The sequence below is a fragment of the Ammospiza nelsoni genome, chromosome 16 (assembly GCF_027579445.1).
Source record: "Ammospiza nelsoni isolate bAmmNel1 chromosome 16, bAmmNel1.pri, whole genome shotgun sequence".
In the NCBI taxonomy this organism is placed as follows: Eukaryota; Metazoa; Chordata; class Aves; order Passeriformes; family Passerellidae; genus Ammospiza; species Ammospiza nelsoni.
Genome location: NC_080648.1, coordinates 5,191,999 through 5,206,679, shown reverse-complemented (window position 1 = coordinate 5,206,679; position 14,681 = coordinate 5,191,999). Strand labels below are relative to the sequence as shown.

Sequence of the window (14,681 nt, the reverse complement as noted above, 5' to 3'; positions counted from 1 at the left end):
AATTTAGAAAAACATGAGTTCAAACTTTCAAACTCTTGCTTAAGCTAGACACAAAGACACAAAGCTACACACAGAGCAGAGGTGTAGCACGAGGACATTGCTCCATACAAATTCTACTCAATTCATTAGATTCAGGCTTAATTAAGTGTCATTACATTTTTTTGAAACTGTAGCAATTATGTCAATTTTACTCAAATGGTTATGATTCCTACATTTAAAGTTTTGATATATGCATACATTTAGCCATAGATAAAATGGGTTTGCTATGCTAATTGAGGTTATCAAGATGTAGCAGTTATTGGTTTATTTATAGTGAGTCATATTTCCAAAGTACATGGAACACAAGAAGCCTCAAGAATCTTTATGTTGAGATACAGATGGCTAAATGTGAAGGTTTGTAAGGCTGGTAAGAAGTGACAAAATTCGTAAGAGATTGGCCTTTTGGGTGGAAAATTAAACACATCATAGTTGTCAAAACACGAATACATACAAGAATGTGGAAATACTATTCGCAAAGCTGTTAATTCTTGGGGTTTTTTGTCTTTGAAAAGACCCATGATGGATACTTTCGTGTTTTCCAACTACAGCTGACAAAAAGTTTTAAAAAAAAGAAAAAAATATTTGCATCAACTCATAATTCAATGTTCATTAGGACAATTAGAGATTTTATAGAAATGCAACATTCCTATGAATTTCCTCTCTTGATTTATGCTTCCATACTTGCTTGGCTTAGCTCCTAACTGCACAGCAGTGTCAGCTTGTACAGAAAGCTACACATGTCCCTGCTTTCACAACCCTGTAACCAGCACAGAAAAGTCAACATCCCAAAGAGATTCCAGTGGCATCTCTAAGGATCATTATTTTCAAAGGCAGACACAGTCTGAAAGGACATCAGCTGAAAACTTCTGCAGGTGACTTTACAAATGCAGAGTGACCTCTCCTGGAAAGCAAAACACAATTTCTGTGGAATCATTCCTTCCATTGGAAAGGTGTTGAACTCTGAGGGGAATTAATTTCAATATTTCTGAGTTTCCTTAAGTTCAAGCATGCTGTCATCCTCTTTAAATATTATTTTTTAACCAGGGATGACAGAACTGCCTTATATTAAAATATAATCTTGAGTTTCAGGATAAGATCACCATTTCAATTGTGGGCAAAACATTGCCAAATTTGAATACTGGGTTTGAAATATTTTTATTGGTTGACTACCCGGCTTTCTGTCAGGGCACCAGAAGAAAACTCTGGGTTTGATAGCACTGAGTTTTAAACACAGATAAACAAATTAACACTGATGTTAATCAGAGCCCTGAGTGGCTGCATTTTGGCAGCCCAGACCTCAGAGCTCCAATCCAGAAGTTAGATTTTAAGAGGTAGTGACCGTGTAGAAATAAATGGATCTCACAGGAAATTTGTGCTTGGGCAGGGGTCAAATACATTCTTTATGAGAGTGGGCAGCTGCTTCCACCATGAGATGATCCTAATGACCCTTTCTCTCTCTGCTAAAATACCCTCTCATTTACAGTCCACTCTCCAGCCACCTTGACAGCTGCAGGTAAGGAGTTTTCCATCATATTTCCATCATGAGTCTTTCATCTCATGACAGAGACCATTTTAGTGTCACCCTGAAGAATCATCTGGGCTAAAAACTACTGTAAAAATAATTCAATAATGCAATAAAAATCTAACTCCATATGCATATGGTCCAAAGAAACAAATTCATATTTATCAAGCAACATGAACTTTGATTTTTTTCCAGTTTCAAAATCTGATTATTGGCTTAACACAGTCTGTAGACATGACCATGCATTTAACACAGAAGTGGTAGCTGTTTGAATTAAAGAGGAAAAACCAATGTCACTAATTAAACATGTACATGTATAACAGGCAGGACAAACAGCTCTCCTGGGTTTGTTTTCTGGCCATAGAAATGCAGGGCACACGTAAAACCACTGTCTGTTATTGGAATTGCTGCAAAATTAACAGAAGTCTGCACAACAGGACTGCCAGCTTTGCCTTTCATGGAGTCTAAGGTTTCTGTAGGACTTTAACTGTGACTACTTCCAAAAGTGGTTTATATGGCCTCAAAATGCACACAGCCCTCTGCTGTGTCTGGGTAAGAACAAGAGGTTTGTTCTTGGCCCTGATTTTACCTACATTTACCTACATTTTACACTTTCTCTTTGTCTGCCCACCCTCTGGTACAATGGCCAAAGCAAAATGAAGGATGAGTGAGTGCAGACGAGCTACTGCAAGGTTTTAGGGTCAGGGAGAAATTATCAAATTAGGAACAAACTTGAGAGCAATCCTTGCTCTCTGGGAGATAAAGAGCTGGCAACAAGGTCAAATCTTCCACACAACCATTAACATCTCCATCTCTGATGTGCTTTCTGCAGAGGCTTTGTAGCAGGCAAAAAATGCATTTTGCACAGTTATAGGACCACAACATATCACTGTGGGTTGGAGAAGCACTAGCACACCAAATTTTTGTTATGGCACAGCCTCACAAAGCTGATGTAGTGCCAGGTGGAGCTCTCTGAGCCTGCTGCTGACACCTGTGCAGCTGAACCAGCAGCAGGAGGGACAGTGGGGCTGAGCCCAGCTCCTCCCCAGCTGGGTGATGCTGCAGAGCGCCAGGAAAGGCAGGGCATGCACGGGGGGATTGGATAAATCAGTCTGGAAAAGGGGAAAATATAGAAATAAGTCTTTGTGGAACAAAAAGCAGGTAGCAGCATTAGAACCAGAGAATCATTAAAGCTGGAAAAGCCCTCCAAGAGCACTGATTCCAGCCATCAGTGCAGCACTGCCAGAACCACCTCTAAACCATGTCCCCAAAGCACAACAAGCACATTTCTATCTTCTTCATGAGCAAAAGCAGATCTAGACTGTAAGTTTATGAGATTTTTAATGATAAAAAGACTTTGTGTATAAATTGCTATTATCCTGGTGAAATGTTTCTTCTTTGCAAAGAACAAAATATTCTATTGCACATGCACACTCAACAGGCATCCAGCACATCAGCTCTCACACAAAAAATCATCTGTTAAGGTCAATGTTTCTTGAATAACATTAGAAACAGAATTTCATATCTGATTTGGATTTAATGGCCTCACTTCAATGAGGATCCATTTTTTGCAGATCTATAGAATTAAAGCACAAAGAAATCCAAGGAAGTTTAATCAGTTTGATGTTTGTATTGTTGTGGAGAACTGCTCAAAAAAAGACTGGTCAAGTAAACAAGTCTAAGTAGGCTATGGAATATAAAGGTATTAAAATTGGCTAGGACTTTCCTAGGTTTGCAGAGGATAAGCATACAGATGATTGAGGGTCCTGATGCACCACAGCCTCTAAAGAGGGGTATCTGAAACCTAAAAATTTATTTTCCTTTTGCTGCCAATGCTTTTTCAAAAGACAAGACACAGGCAAGGCAGAAATATTCCAAGATTTCTCTTTGTGTCCTTCACAAGGCCGTAAACTCCTCACAGCATGGCTGCAGCAAAAGGAAATGGCCACAGACAAATCAGCTACATTTACATTATTCCCCTTCTGAAGTTGTTTTCACAATCTGTCATCATGCCATTGCAGATTTTTTTATAATAAACAGCAGCTCTAGTTCTCCACCACGTTAATTATATTTTTCTCTGAGATAAAAATCATCCACTCAATCATACATTTTGCTAAAAGAAAAACACTAACAAAATGTGGAAGCCAGGATAGGAGCATGATTAACAAAAATTACTATGCTTTTTTTACCTGATGCAGAGGAATGACAGTGTCAATAATTATGGCAGTTAATATCTGGCACCACCTCAATTTACAGCCTCAGACTTTGGGTTAGGGGAAAAGAGAGGGGAGACTTAGGACCCAGATGTTTACAGAGAAATTAAATGCTTTTTTCAAGTAAGTCCCTCATTGGCCTCTTTTAAGAGCAGCAAACAGACTAATATTACTATTAGAATAGAATTGTTATGGTGTATAAATGGACAGTTTAAATGTCACAGGCATCGAAAATAAATTTTGCAATTACTAAATAAACGAAATAATCTCATTTGCACTGACACCCAATTACAGCACACTAAGCAGTGTGTTTTATTACCTCCTCACCTATCCAATCACCTGTGCAGCAGCTCCTTCCCACCAGTAAAATATTAGTTATTTGTAAAACATGTCAATGGATTTTAAGATAAATCTGACAGGACTTCCTGGTTAAAAACCTGTGCTGACTTTACATCATTTGAAGTAGATCAGACACAAAATTATTGATCAATAAACAAAACACTACAAGTATTGCAGATCCAAGGATATAGTATGACCTTTTTGGGTGTAATTAAATAACGCCTTGGAAGTTCTGACCATGCTGGGATATCTGAAATCAATTCCTACTGCATGAGCCATAGTTTGCACTAGATTGCCAGTGATATGAACTAATTTTTTTTCACAACACCTAAAGCAGATGTTGCTCCTGACTGATCCCAGTTTAAAGAGACATTTGAGCACAGAGTCCTGCAGAGAGAGATGGGCAAGGGAGCCACAACTGACCATATGCAAAATTAACATTCCTTACTGGGGGCAAATCTTCCTCTAATGGACAGAATTTGTACGAATTTGTTTATCCTACACAAATGTGCAGCAAATGGTTTAGGCAAATATTTCCATCTATGGCTGTTCAACAGTTATTTACTGAGCTTTAAGATTTATGATTAGTGACTAAAGCCCCTAATTGATGTTAATAGCATTGAGTTCATGGCATGCAAAAAGTTGCCAGTCATGAATGTTCATTATTTGATTCAAGTTGTCTGCTTTGCTGCACGTTCCCAAAGAGTAAATTTCTCTGTTAAAAATTCATGGCACATAAGCACAACAGTTCTGTAAGGCAAGAGTCAACACTAATCAGTTTACAAATAAATATCAAAGAATAAAACTGGAAATATCCAACTACACTGAAAGGAAGGTCTGGCTTAATGAATGAAGCCCACTTTATTCTACAAAATCCTGCTTAGTTTCACAATCTGTCAGTAAAGTAACACCACTGAAAATCAGACCTTACTTCACACTGCCTTATCCTAAAGCACTAATATTGCAATTATTTAATTAACAATAATAGCACCACAATTATATGGAATAAGAAAAATAAATTAGGAAAAATGAAAAAAAAGTAGAACAAAGAAGCAGACTTAACCATAACAACTGAGGCTGAACAGGTGAATTTGTTCTTCTGAAGAATTAATAAAACAGAACCTGTGAGACAACTGAAGTCTATAAAACCATGACAAAAGTGCTCTCAGGGAAATTAATTCCACCTAAGCCTTCCAAAGGAGGGGTTGAAAATATCTCCTATGCCCTGTGCCCGGTCTGAGCCTTGTTTTCAAGGTCTTTCTCCAACCCTGTCAGCACAGGCAAGTTCATTTTAAAGCAGGAAGAATTTACTTTCTGTAAAATTTACTTTCTGTACTTACTGCACCACAAGGAAGGCTGCCAGTGTGAATTTGGTTCTCTGGCTTTGGACACTGCCCGCTCTTCCAATGACTAAAAAAATTCTAAAAGAAAGTCTTAAAAGATGCAGTGCTGCTGCAGCTCAAATGGTGCCCATGCACAGTCATCTCATTAATCCCAACTCCACAATTTGTATCAGCACTCCTGAAGGTGCACATGGAGTGACATTTAAATATAGGTCCAGAAATAATACAGTGAACTTATAAATATATTCAAGCATAAAAATGAAGGGGACCATAAATTATTTAAGTGAAAGGATGCCACCTGCACAAGGTTAAAAGATAGATAATGGCCATGATCAATGGTGAGCCAGTGAAGGGAGTTCAGTTCCAAACAGGTGATCCATCCTGGGCTGCTCCAGGATAAAGTTTGATGAAGTTATGGAAGGAACAGAAATAGTTTAAGACTTCTCAGTCCTTGGGCTTTGATTTAGTGCTGTTTGAAAAGGAGTTTTAAATACTGCATGACTTTGTTTGCTCGCGTGTTTGTCTTTGCTTCCGCGTCCTGCTGCAGCAGCACGGGGCTGTCCCTGCCTTGGCACTGGAGCTGCTCTCTGCAGCAGCAGGAGGAGGAGGAGGGTGGGATTCTCCGCAGCCAGAGGCATTGCAGATTGACACAGCCATTCAGAGATGGCACACACAGTGGGACTTGTCTCCTGATAATGACATCCAAGGGCTCCAGTCTGGTCATGAGCTTCCCCACGGACAGATCTGGAGGGAGGAAATGCTTTTTTCCAGGTCAGTGGGCAAGAACTGAAGAGTGAGTCACCATCCCCTTCCCTGGGCTGCCTTGGGATTCCACAGAGCAGATTCTTTGGCATTTGGAACATGCTAAGGAAGGCAGGGACAATAAAGACATTTCCTAGGACAGGCTGGGGTTGTTGCCTCTGGTCTTTTGCAAGAGGCCCCTGGTACATTTAATCTCTTTAAGGTGTCTGCAAATTATTGAATAAAATTCTTACAGATCTTCAGAGCTAAACATTTTAGCCTGCCATTCCAAGGGGTAAATTCAACAATCCAGGAGATCCCTTCAGTTTGGGTACAGGTGTTGGTGCCCAGCTCTGCCAGGGCAGTTCTGGCTGCTTCCATTGGGGTGCACAGCTGAGCCTGCCCCGGCAGCTCCTGGTGCCCCTGTCACACCTGAGACAGGGCAGAGAGGGAAAAGCTGTGAGGAACAGCCCTGGAGCAGCCAAGCCAGAGAATGAGATATGGAAAGAGGTGCTGGAGCAGATCCTGGTTTCACCTCAGTGCTGTGAGGAGGGGAATGTGAGCAGCCAACCCACCACAGGTGTAATGCCTCTACATAACATCACTAATGTCACTGCCAATAAAGCAGAAATTCACACAAACCTGGCGGTGACTCTGTGCAACTTTGCATCTGCCCACCATTAATTTCTAGAATTATTTTATAAGCAGCTCTATGCTTGCTTTCATTACTCTTATTAATTGTGAATTGATAAATGAGTTGCCAATCATCTACATGAATTAAATAGAAAAAATTACAGATTTCATTCACAGGCTCCTCCACACACTCAAAGCCAACCCTGTTGCTCTGTATTTACCATGACTGCTCTCTGTGAAACAGCTCCAAGCACAGCTGGGGTACTGCAATGAAGCATTTTTTTTTTCTGTACCAAAATACTACCAACATAACTACTCATAAAATAAACCACCAGCTTTGGACATTAACATAAAAGCTAATCATGTTATTATTTTTACAGCAACAGTTCAAAAGCTCAGTGGCTGAATAATTACACCCCAACCTGCCATCATTAAATAAGCATTAAAGGGCTATACATACTGCTCTGGGGAAAAGAGAGTTCCAGAAAAAAGGGCTAATTATACTGAAAGGTAAGACATCATTTTCGGTAATAAAACTAAATTTACTGTAATTAAAAGCCAATTTTCAGCTTTGGTCTTTAAAGAAGTATTAAGTGCTGTAATAAATACATATTTATCCTTCAGATTCACAAGATGGTCCCCTAAATGAAAAACACCATATGTGGCATCTCACATGCTAAGCAAGTCAAGAAGCAAATTCCTACAGTATGAAACACCATCACTGCTAGTGCTGGAGTAAATTTAGATTTGTAATAAGAAACTTAATGAAAACTGAAAACAAACAAACTGATAAATTGTGATTAGCATCTCGTCAAATTTCCTATACAATTTCATTTGAAGAGCAACTAACAAATGCATAGTACTGAAATGTTTCTTCAGACTAAATGTTAATATAAGTTTGTGGCAGCAAATTGCAACAGGAAGTAAAAATTTTATCAGTGTTCCACAAAAATTTCCCAAGATCAAATTTAAACAGCAATTTCTACCAAAAGGCTTTAAAAGTCTTTAAACCCTTCCTAGACTCCATTGTAAGAGCACTGACTGGGCCAGTGGATGATCACAAAAAGCAAGAGCAGTGAGAAAAGAGCTGCCACCATCTAAGGCGACTCAAAGGTCACTCTTTTGGAAGGGATCACGGTTGGATGAAGGGGTTAAGGTCCCTTCTAAAAGCAATAAAACAGCTGCACAACGAGGGAGCCCCACAAGGCAGAGAGTGACCACTCAAACACACAAAGGGCTCCTCCTCATCCTCCCCCGGATTGCTTATCCAGCTCTTTAAAAACAAGGGCCACTGGCAGCTCACCTGCATGAACAGGGGTGGGCTGCAGGGAGAGGAACCCTCATGGGGCACTGCCCTGCACCAGCACCAAAACCTGCATCCCAGGGAAACCTGCATCCCAGGGAAACCTGCATCCCTGGGAAACCTGCAACCCAGGGAAACCTGCATCCCAGGGAAACCTGCATCCCAGGGAAACCTGCATCCCCAGAGGAACCTGCATCCCCAGAGGAACCTGCATCCCCAGAGGAACCTGCATCCCCAGAGGAACCTGCATCCCTGGGAAACCTGCATCCCAGGGAAACCTGCACCCCTGGGAAACCTGCATCCCCAGGGAAACCTGCACCCCTGGGAAACCTGCATCCCAGGGAAACCTGCATCCCTGGGAAACCTGCACCCACAGCGAAACCTGCATCCCCGGGAAACCTGCATCCCAGGGAAACCTGCATCCCTGGGAAACCTGCATCCCCAGGGAAACCTGCATCCCTGGGAAACCTGCATCCCCAGGGAAACCTGCATCCCAGGGAAACCTGCATCCACAGGGAAACCTGCATCCCCAGGGAAACCTGCATCCCAGGGAAACCTGCATCCCCAGAGGAACCTGCATCCCCAGAGGAACCTGCATCTCCAGAGGAACCTGCATCCCCAGGGAAACCTGCATCCCCAGGGAAACCTGCATCCCCAGGGAAACCTGCATCCCCAGAACCTACATCCTTGCAAAACCTGCATCCCAGGGAAACCTGCATCCCTGCAAAACCTGCATCCCCACCAAAACCTGCATCCCCACCACAACCTGCATCCCCAGAGGAACCTGCATCCCCACCACAACCTGCATCCCCACCACAACCTGCATCCCCACCACAACCTGCATCCCCACCAAAACCTGCATCCCCACCAAAACCTGCATCCCAGCAAACAGTCCCTGCCCCAGTTTAGCTTCCAGGAGCACCCTGTGCTGGCAGTGCCCCCTGTGCCACTGCTGCCTGTGCACACACAGACTGCAGGGTGTTTTAACCAGCAGCAGATTGGGGGAGTTCCTATCCCCACACACTTTTCCTTTGGCATCTCCTGAATGCTCTCATTAAGATGCTAAGCCTGAGGAGTGCTATTTTATTTTATTAGCTGCTCATTGTTGGTTGTCTCCTCAGCAGCGTGCCATGGAGTTATCAGGAAATGGAGCAAGACAATCTCCTGATTCCGTGGTCTGGCCAGAGCCACAGCTATGTTTGAAGACTGTTTGACCTCACCCAAACAAATAAATCTGCTTCCTTATTAGGGCTTCCAGTCTGCATGAAGCAGTAGGAAGCTAACAAATTTTCCTCTTTATTATACCTCAGCTGCAGTTTCACCACACGAATCAGAAAATCTAGATCTTCAACCGAGATTTGGGTCAATCCAGTGTTTTCTCAAAATCAGTATCAGTTTACTAAGCCAGAAAACACTTGGCTATGGTAATAATTTCTCTCGAGTCAATTTCAGACTGAAATTTAAGTTATTTAGTCCAAATTATACATCTTGATTTTCTTTACATTGTTTGAGATTGTCGGAATCAAAGAAAATGGTTTCTAATATAAAAAGATAACACTGTATGGATCCACCTTCCTTCTCCTACAATTCATGCTTCATTATTAAAGAAAACTATCTTAGAAAAGCACTAATAATCACATATTGTGGACTTACAAATTTAATCAACTCTTAGAAATATCAGTCTCTAGTCTAGCCTGAGAAATCTTACCCAATCTTCATACTCCAGTATAAATGCTGTCCACTATCAAGCTACTGGCCAAGCTGAAGTATGTGACAGATCACAGTACAAGACACAATGCTCCTCTTTAGATGCACAGATATTCTCACATATATACTCAGGAAAACCAGAGCAATTCATCACAGCAAAAAAAAATTCCATATGGGGTCAGTGGCTTCTGCACAGAGAGCCCTGAAAAAACCAAGGTGCTGCTGATGGCACAACTTCATGAACCCACTGCTTTGTTTGCAAAGCTTTACAGCTGTTGCAGGTGAGAAAACACATTATAACTTGACATAACTGGTCAATACATAAGCTAATTTCATCTTCAATAAGTAAGAAGCAGGTAGAAGAAAAATCAAAGAGCCATAATAAAACTTATAAGAGAGGAAAATTAAATAAAATTACTATCATGAGGAGGTCAGAGGAGGACAAGAGACAGACAAATAGGCAGAAAGAGAGAGAGAGAATGTGTTTGAGAGACACAGACAGAGAAGGAGAAGCCAGTCCAACAGTGAAACATATGAGCACAGGAAGGAAGCTGGGTTTGATCCAGGCAAATATGAGAAAGCCCTAAGAGGTACTGAGCATAAGCCAGCACCCCCAGATGCTTCTCTGCTACCTGAGGGAATATAAAAATAAACATCTCTCCAAGACCAGAATACAGGTAGTATTTCAAGTGCGACTGTCTTTGCTTACTGCACTGATTTTTCATCACAGAAGCATGGCAGTGAATGGCAAAGCTATGGTGGAGAGAGGAGAAATACATCATTCTACCTATGTAAAATACACCCTGCCATCCACATGATTTGTATTTCACATGGATCCCATGATGCATGTGAAATAAACCCTTTATCCATGTGAACTACACTCTATTATCCATGTGAAAAACAGCCCCTATCCATGTGAAATACACCCTGGTATCCATGTGAAATACAGCCCTTATCCATGTGAAATACACTCTATTATCCATGTGTAGTACAGAACATGATCCATGTGAAATACACTCTATTATCCATGTGAAATACAGTCTACTATCCAGGTGAAATACACCCCGCTATCCGTGATTTGTATTTCGCATGGATCCCATGATGCATGTGAAATACACTCCTTATCCATGTGAAATACACCCCATGATCCATGTGAAATACACTCTGCTATCCATGTGAAATATATCCCATGATCCAGGTGAAATACAGCCCTTATCCATGTGAAATACAGCCCTTACCCATGTGAAATACACTCCTTATCCAGGTGAAATACAGCCCTTATCCATGTGAAATACACTCATTATCCATGTGAAATACACCCCTTATCCAGGTGAAATACACCCCTTATCCAGGTGAAATACACCCCTTATCCAGGTGAAATACACCCTGCTACCTCTGTGCGGCACATCACCAAGGGGCTCATCCTCTGGTGCCACAGAATTTCCCCTTCCTCACATCCCACCTTGCAGGAGCCGTCACCAAAGGCATCCCAGAGCTGCAGACCCAACTGTGCAGGAGGAAGAGATTGGAATTTTTTTGGAGCAGATGGCCCTGAAGGCAGAGGCCCAGCAAGGCTGCTCTGGCCGAGGTGGCTCTGGAGGTGACATTCCCCTGCAGGGAGGGGACAGCTTGCTGGAGGAGCCAGCCTGGTGGGTGACAGCAGTGCCAGCAGCACCTGGCGCTCTCCCTGATGGCGAGGAGCCATCTAGTCCCAGCCCCACTCTGTCCCTGACTTTCCCCTTCTCCTCAGTAACACAAACCCAACCAGACATATTTCCAAACAGCGACTATGCACTGCTGAATCCTGCACCTTCACCTCCAGCTCTGAGCCAAATGCCCAAACAAGAGAAACCTGGAACAGTTTCTCCACTGCTCTCAGGTGACCTACATGCACCATCTGAATCAGCTTTTTAATATTTTAATTAATACAAATAATGCTTTATATATTTATAATGTATATTATATGTTTATATAATAATTTATAATTTGTAAAACCCAAGCTGAACAATGTTTTTGAAAGACTGACATCCAGGTTACACGGGTATGACTCAGTTTACCTCGATATATCTGCACATAACTCTGATTTCAGCAATATTATCTGGAGAGATTTTGTTCCTAATGCAAACACCATGGTGCAGGACACAGCCACAGGGAATCCAGCAACTTGGGTTCTATTATGGCATTTTTCTATCATTGTTTCAGTTCCTCTTTTCCCACTTGGCATGTAGCATTTAAAATCTATTTCCAAAGAAATATTTCTTATAAAATTATAAAGCATCACTATTTTTGCATAGGGCTCAAAGAATTAAGAGGAATCAATTTTCAGTGTTGTGTTTCTTCTTTATGCAAGTTATGAATCTACTCTTTCCCTCTGAAGCATCTAGCAGCACCAGTTTTGAACTGGAATGCTCTGATGGAGCCCATTTCACAGTGAAGGAAAAGCTGAGGGGTTTTTTTGGCTGCTGTGATATTCCCACTGCCATAAAAACACAAGTGCTTGATGTCCTGAACCTGTACTTCAACAGAGGAGTTCACCACCTTGAATTTCAGCTCTTCCTAACTGGAAGGGATGCCAAGGTGGCTCTCCCTGCCAGCTTGAGGCTGGTTACAGTAATTCACATAACCCTAATTTCTACAAAATTCCATTGCACAGGGACAAGTTCAGTTCACTCTTCACCGCCTGTCCTGGTTTGACTTCATATTCCCACATTAACAAATTATGCTGTAAAATCAGATATAAGAGCTGTAATGGGGAGCAGGGAAGATTTATATCCTCTTTAAACTAGCTGTCCATGTAGGTTTTTATCGAACTAGCATGTACTAAGCTGAGTTCTCTGCTAAATCCACCACTAAAATGAGCTCTCCAAATGAATTTCTTTTTCAGTACATTTCATTTCATTTCCCAAATGAGAGTTACAGGGATACAGTTGATGGACTGTCTCACTGAAAATTTCTTTCCTTGAATTTTCATGATTTTGTATTTTTTACAAAAAGCAGGCCGATCATGAGAGAATGCCTATATCCTCTTGGTCCAACAGGGAACTGTTAAAAACCTTGTCACTTTTGGAAGTCTCAGTCTGCACAGACAACCCCATTTAAATGAGTTCTGTTCACATTACATTTCTCATTCAGCAATTATTATCTCTTCTCCTGACTTAAACAACTCATTTTCCTCCACTTCACTGTATCATAAATCCAAATAGCTGAACTCATGCTCCATCTGAAACTTCATTTCACAAGAGGAAAGAAAAAAAAAAAAGCTGTGGTTGCCTCTTTGGTAAAATTAGCTTCTGCTAATAGCTTCATTCATTTATCCATTTGTTTTATCCTTCCTCTCCCAAGACTGTTACATTTCTAAACTTTTCCTTTAGTTAAACTTTTGATATAACTTATCAGATATTCTACCCATCATCTCCACTAGAGTGTAGAATCTGCCCAGAACTCTGAAATATCTGAAATATCATGTCTCAATGAGCACTATGCACAACTTCATTTTCCACGTGCCCATCAAACTTCAGCACACCTTTGGGCTGGGCATTAATTAATCACGGTTGAGTGGGGTCAAACCTTTCTTCTTTCTCTAAATGCAACCATTTCTCTTAGTCACTGCCATGTAAATGCCATGTAAATGGCAGAAAAAAGGCATTCCTAAAACACTTCTGGCACGAGCAGCTCTACTGTATTTCCATCAGCCAATCCGTGTACCCATAGGATAAAGCTTTGGAGCTCTCAGGCTGTGAGAGATAAGGAATAAAACAGCACAAGACTCACAGTCAATGTTCAGATTCACATCATCTCCATAATAAGCCCTCTGTGTCACCACTGGGGCTGCAAAACCACCTCCAAACTTATGTCTGGTATCTTTTTTTCCCACAGCATACACACTACCATGCTGCTCCTCCACCACATCCTTCCTTTCAACCCAACTCAGAGATTTCTTTTTCCACTTTTTGTCATTTTTTTCTTTTGTTCTTTTTCTCCTCCTTTTAGGAAAATGTATTTCAATCCTACAAGAACCAAGTGCAGTTCCAGAGACTTGATGAATAGGCCCAACATACAGACACATGATTTGTGAGTATCATCAGCCCCATTTATCAGTGTGGAAACTTGTACAACAGCAAAGTGCATTGGCTCCCTCAGAATTCCTGTTTCAGTCTCTGGGATAAAATCTGCTCCTCACGTTCTGAAGTCCAATCATTTGTCAACAGACTCAGATTTGCATTTTCTATTTCCTTTCCTTTGTATTCCAGTCAGCTGTAGAGCAATTCCCTTGAGAAATACCAAATTATCCACACATAATTGATTTCTTATGTTGATATCATTGGCAATGTTAAAGCAGAAGAAGTAATTTGAGAACCAAAATGTTAACTGGAATCCAATAATTCTCACAAAGCTGCAAAAACCCAACAATTTGATCTCCTCCCATACAGTTTAGCAACAACAAAACCAAACAGGATCGCTGTGTTTGCGTTCGAACGCGACACAGCCATTTTCCACGTCGCTTTTTTTATGGGAACATAAAACCAGAGATAAATAAGGAGACATGAGACAGATATAAGACAAAGGAGGACTGGCAGCATTACCAGAGCAGACAAAGTCCTTCTTCTGCACCTCTGCCACGAGGAAGCCGCGCAGGCCGACGGGCGCCAGGCAGAAGGTGAACTGGCCGATGGTGCGGCGCTGGCGCAGCCAGTCCGACAGCCAGGCCAGGTGGCAGTCACAGTGCAGGAAGTTGGAGTGCAGCCGCCTGCAAAACACACCAAACACGCAGTTACTGGGGGTTTCTGGACAAAACACACAGCAGACCCACAGTTAGTGGGGTTTTCTAAACAAAACACACA

The 14,681-nt window shown here is 41.6% G+C and overlaps 1 protein-coding gene across 2 annotated transcripts in view; it reads right to left on the bottom strand.

The window, feature by feature from the left end:
- SLIT3 (slit guidance ligand 3) overlaps window positions 1-14,681 on the bottom strand; it is a 487,770-nt gene that overhangs the window by 176,955 nt on the left and 296,134 nt on the right. For both annotated transcript variants that reach the window (XM_059483464.1, XM_059483463.1), the window contains one exon: window positions 14,424-14,587. In XM_059483464.1, the coding sequence (XP_059339447.1) occupies window positions 14,424-14,587 (164 nt within the window). The remainder of the gene's footprint in view (window positions 1-14,423; window positions 14,588-14,681) is intronic.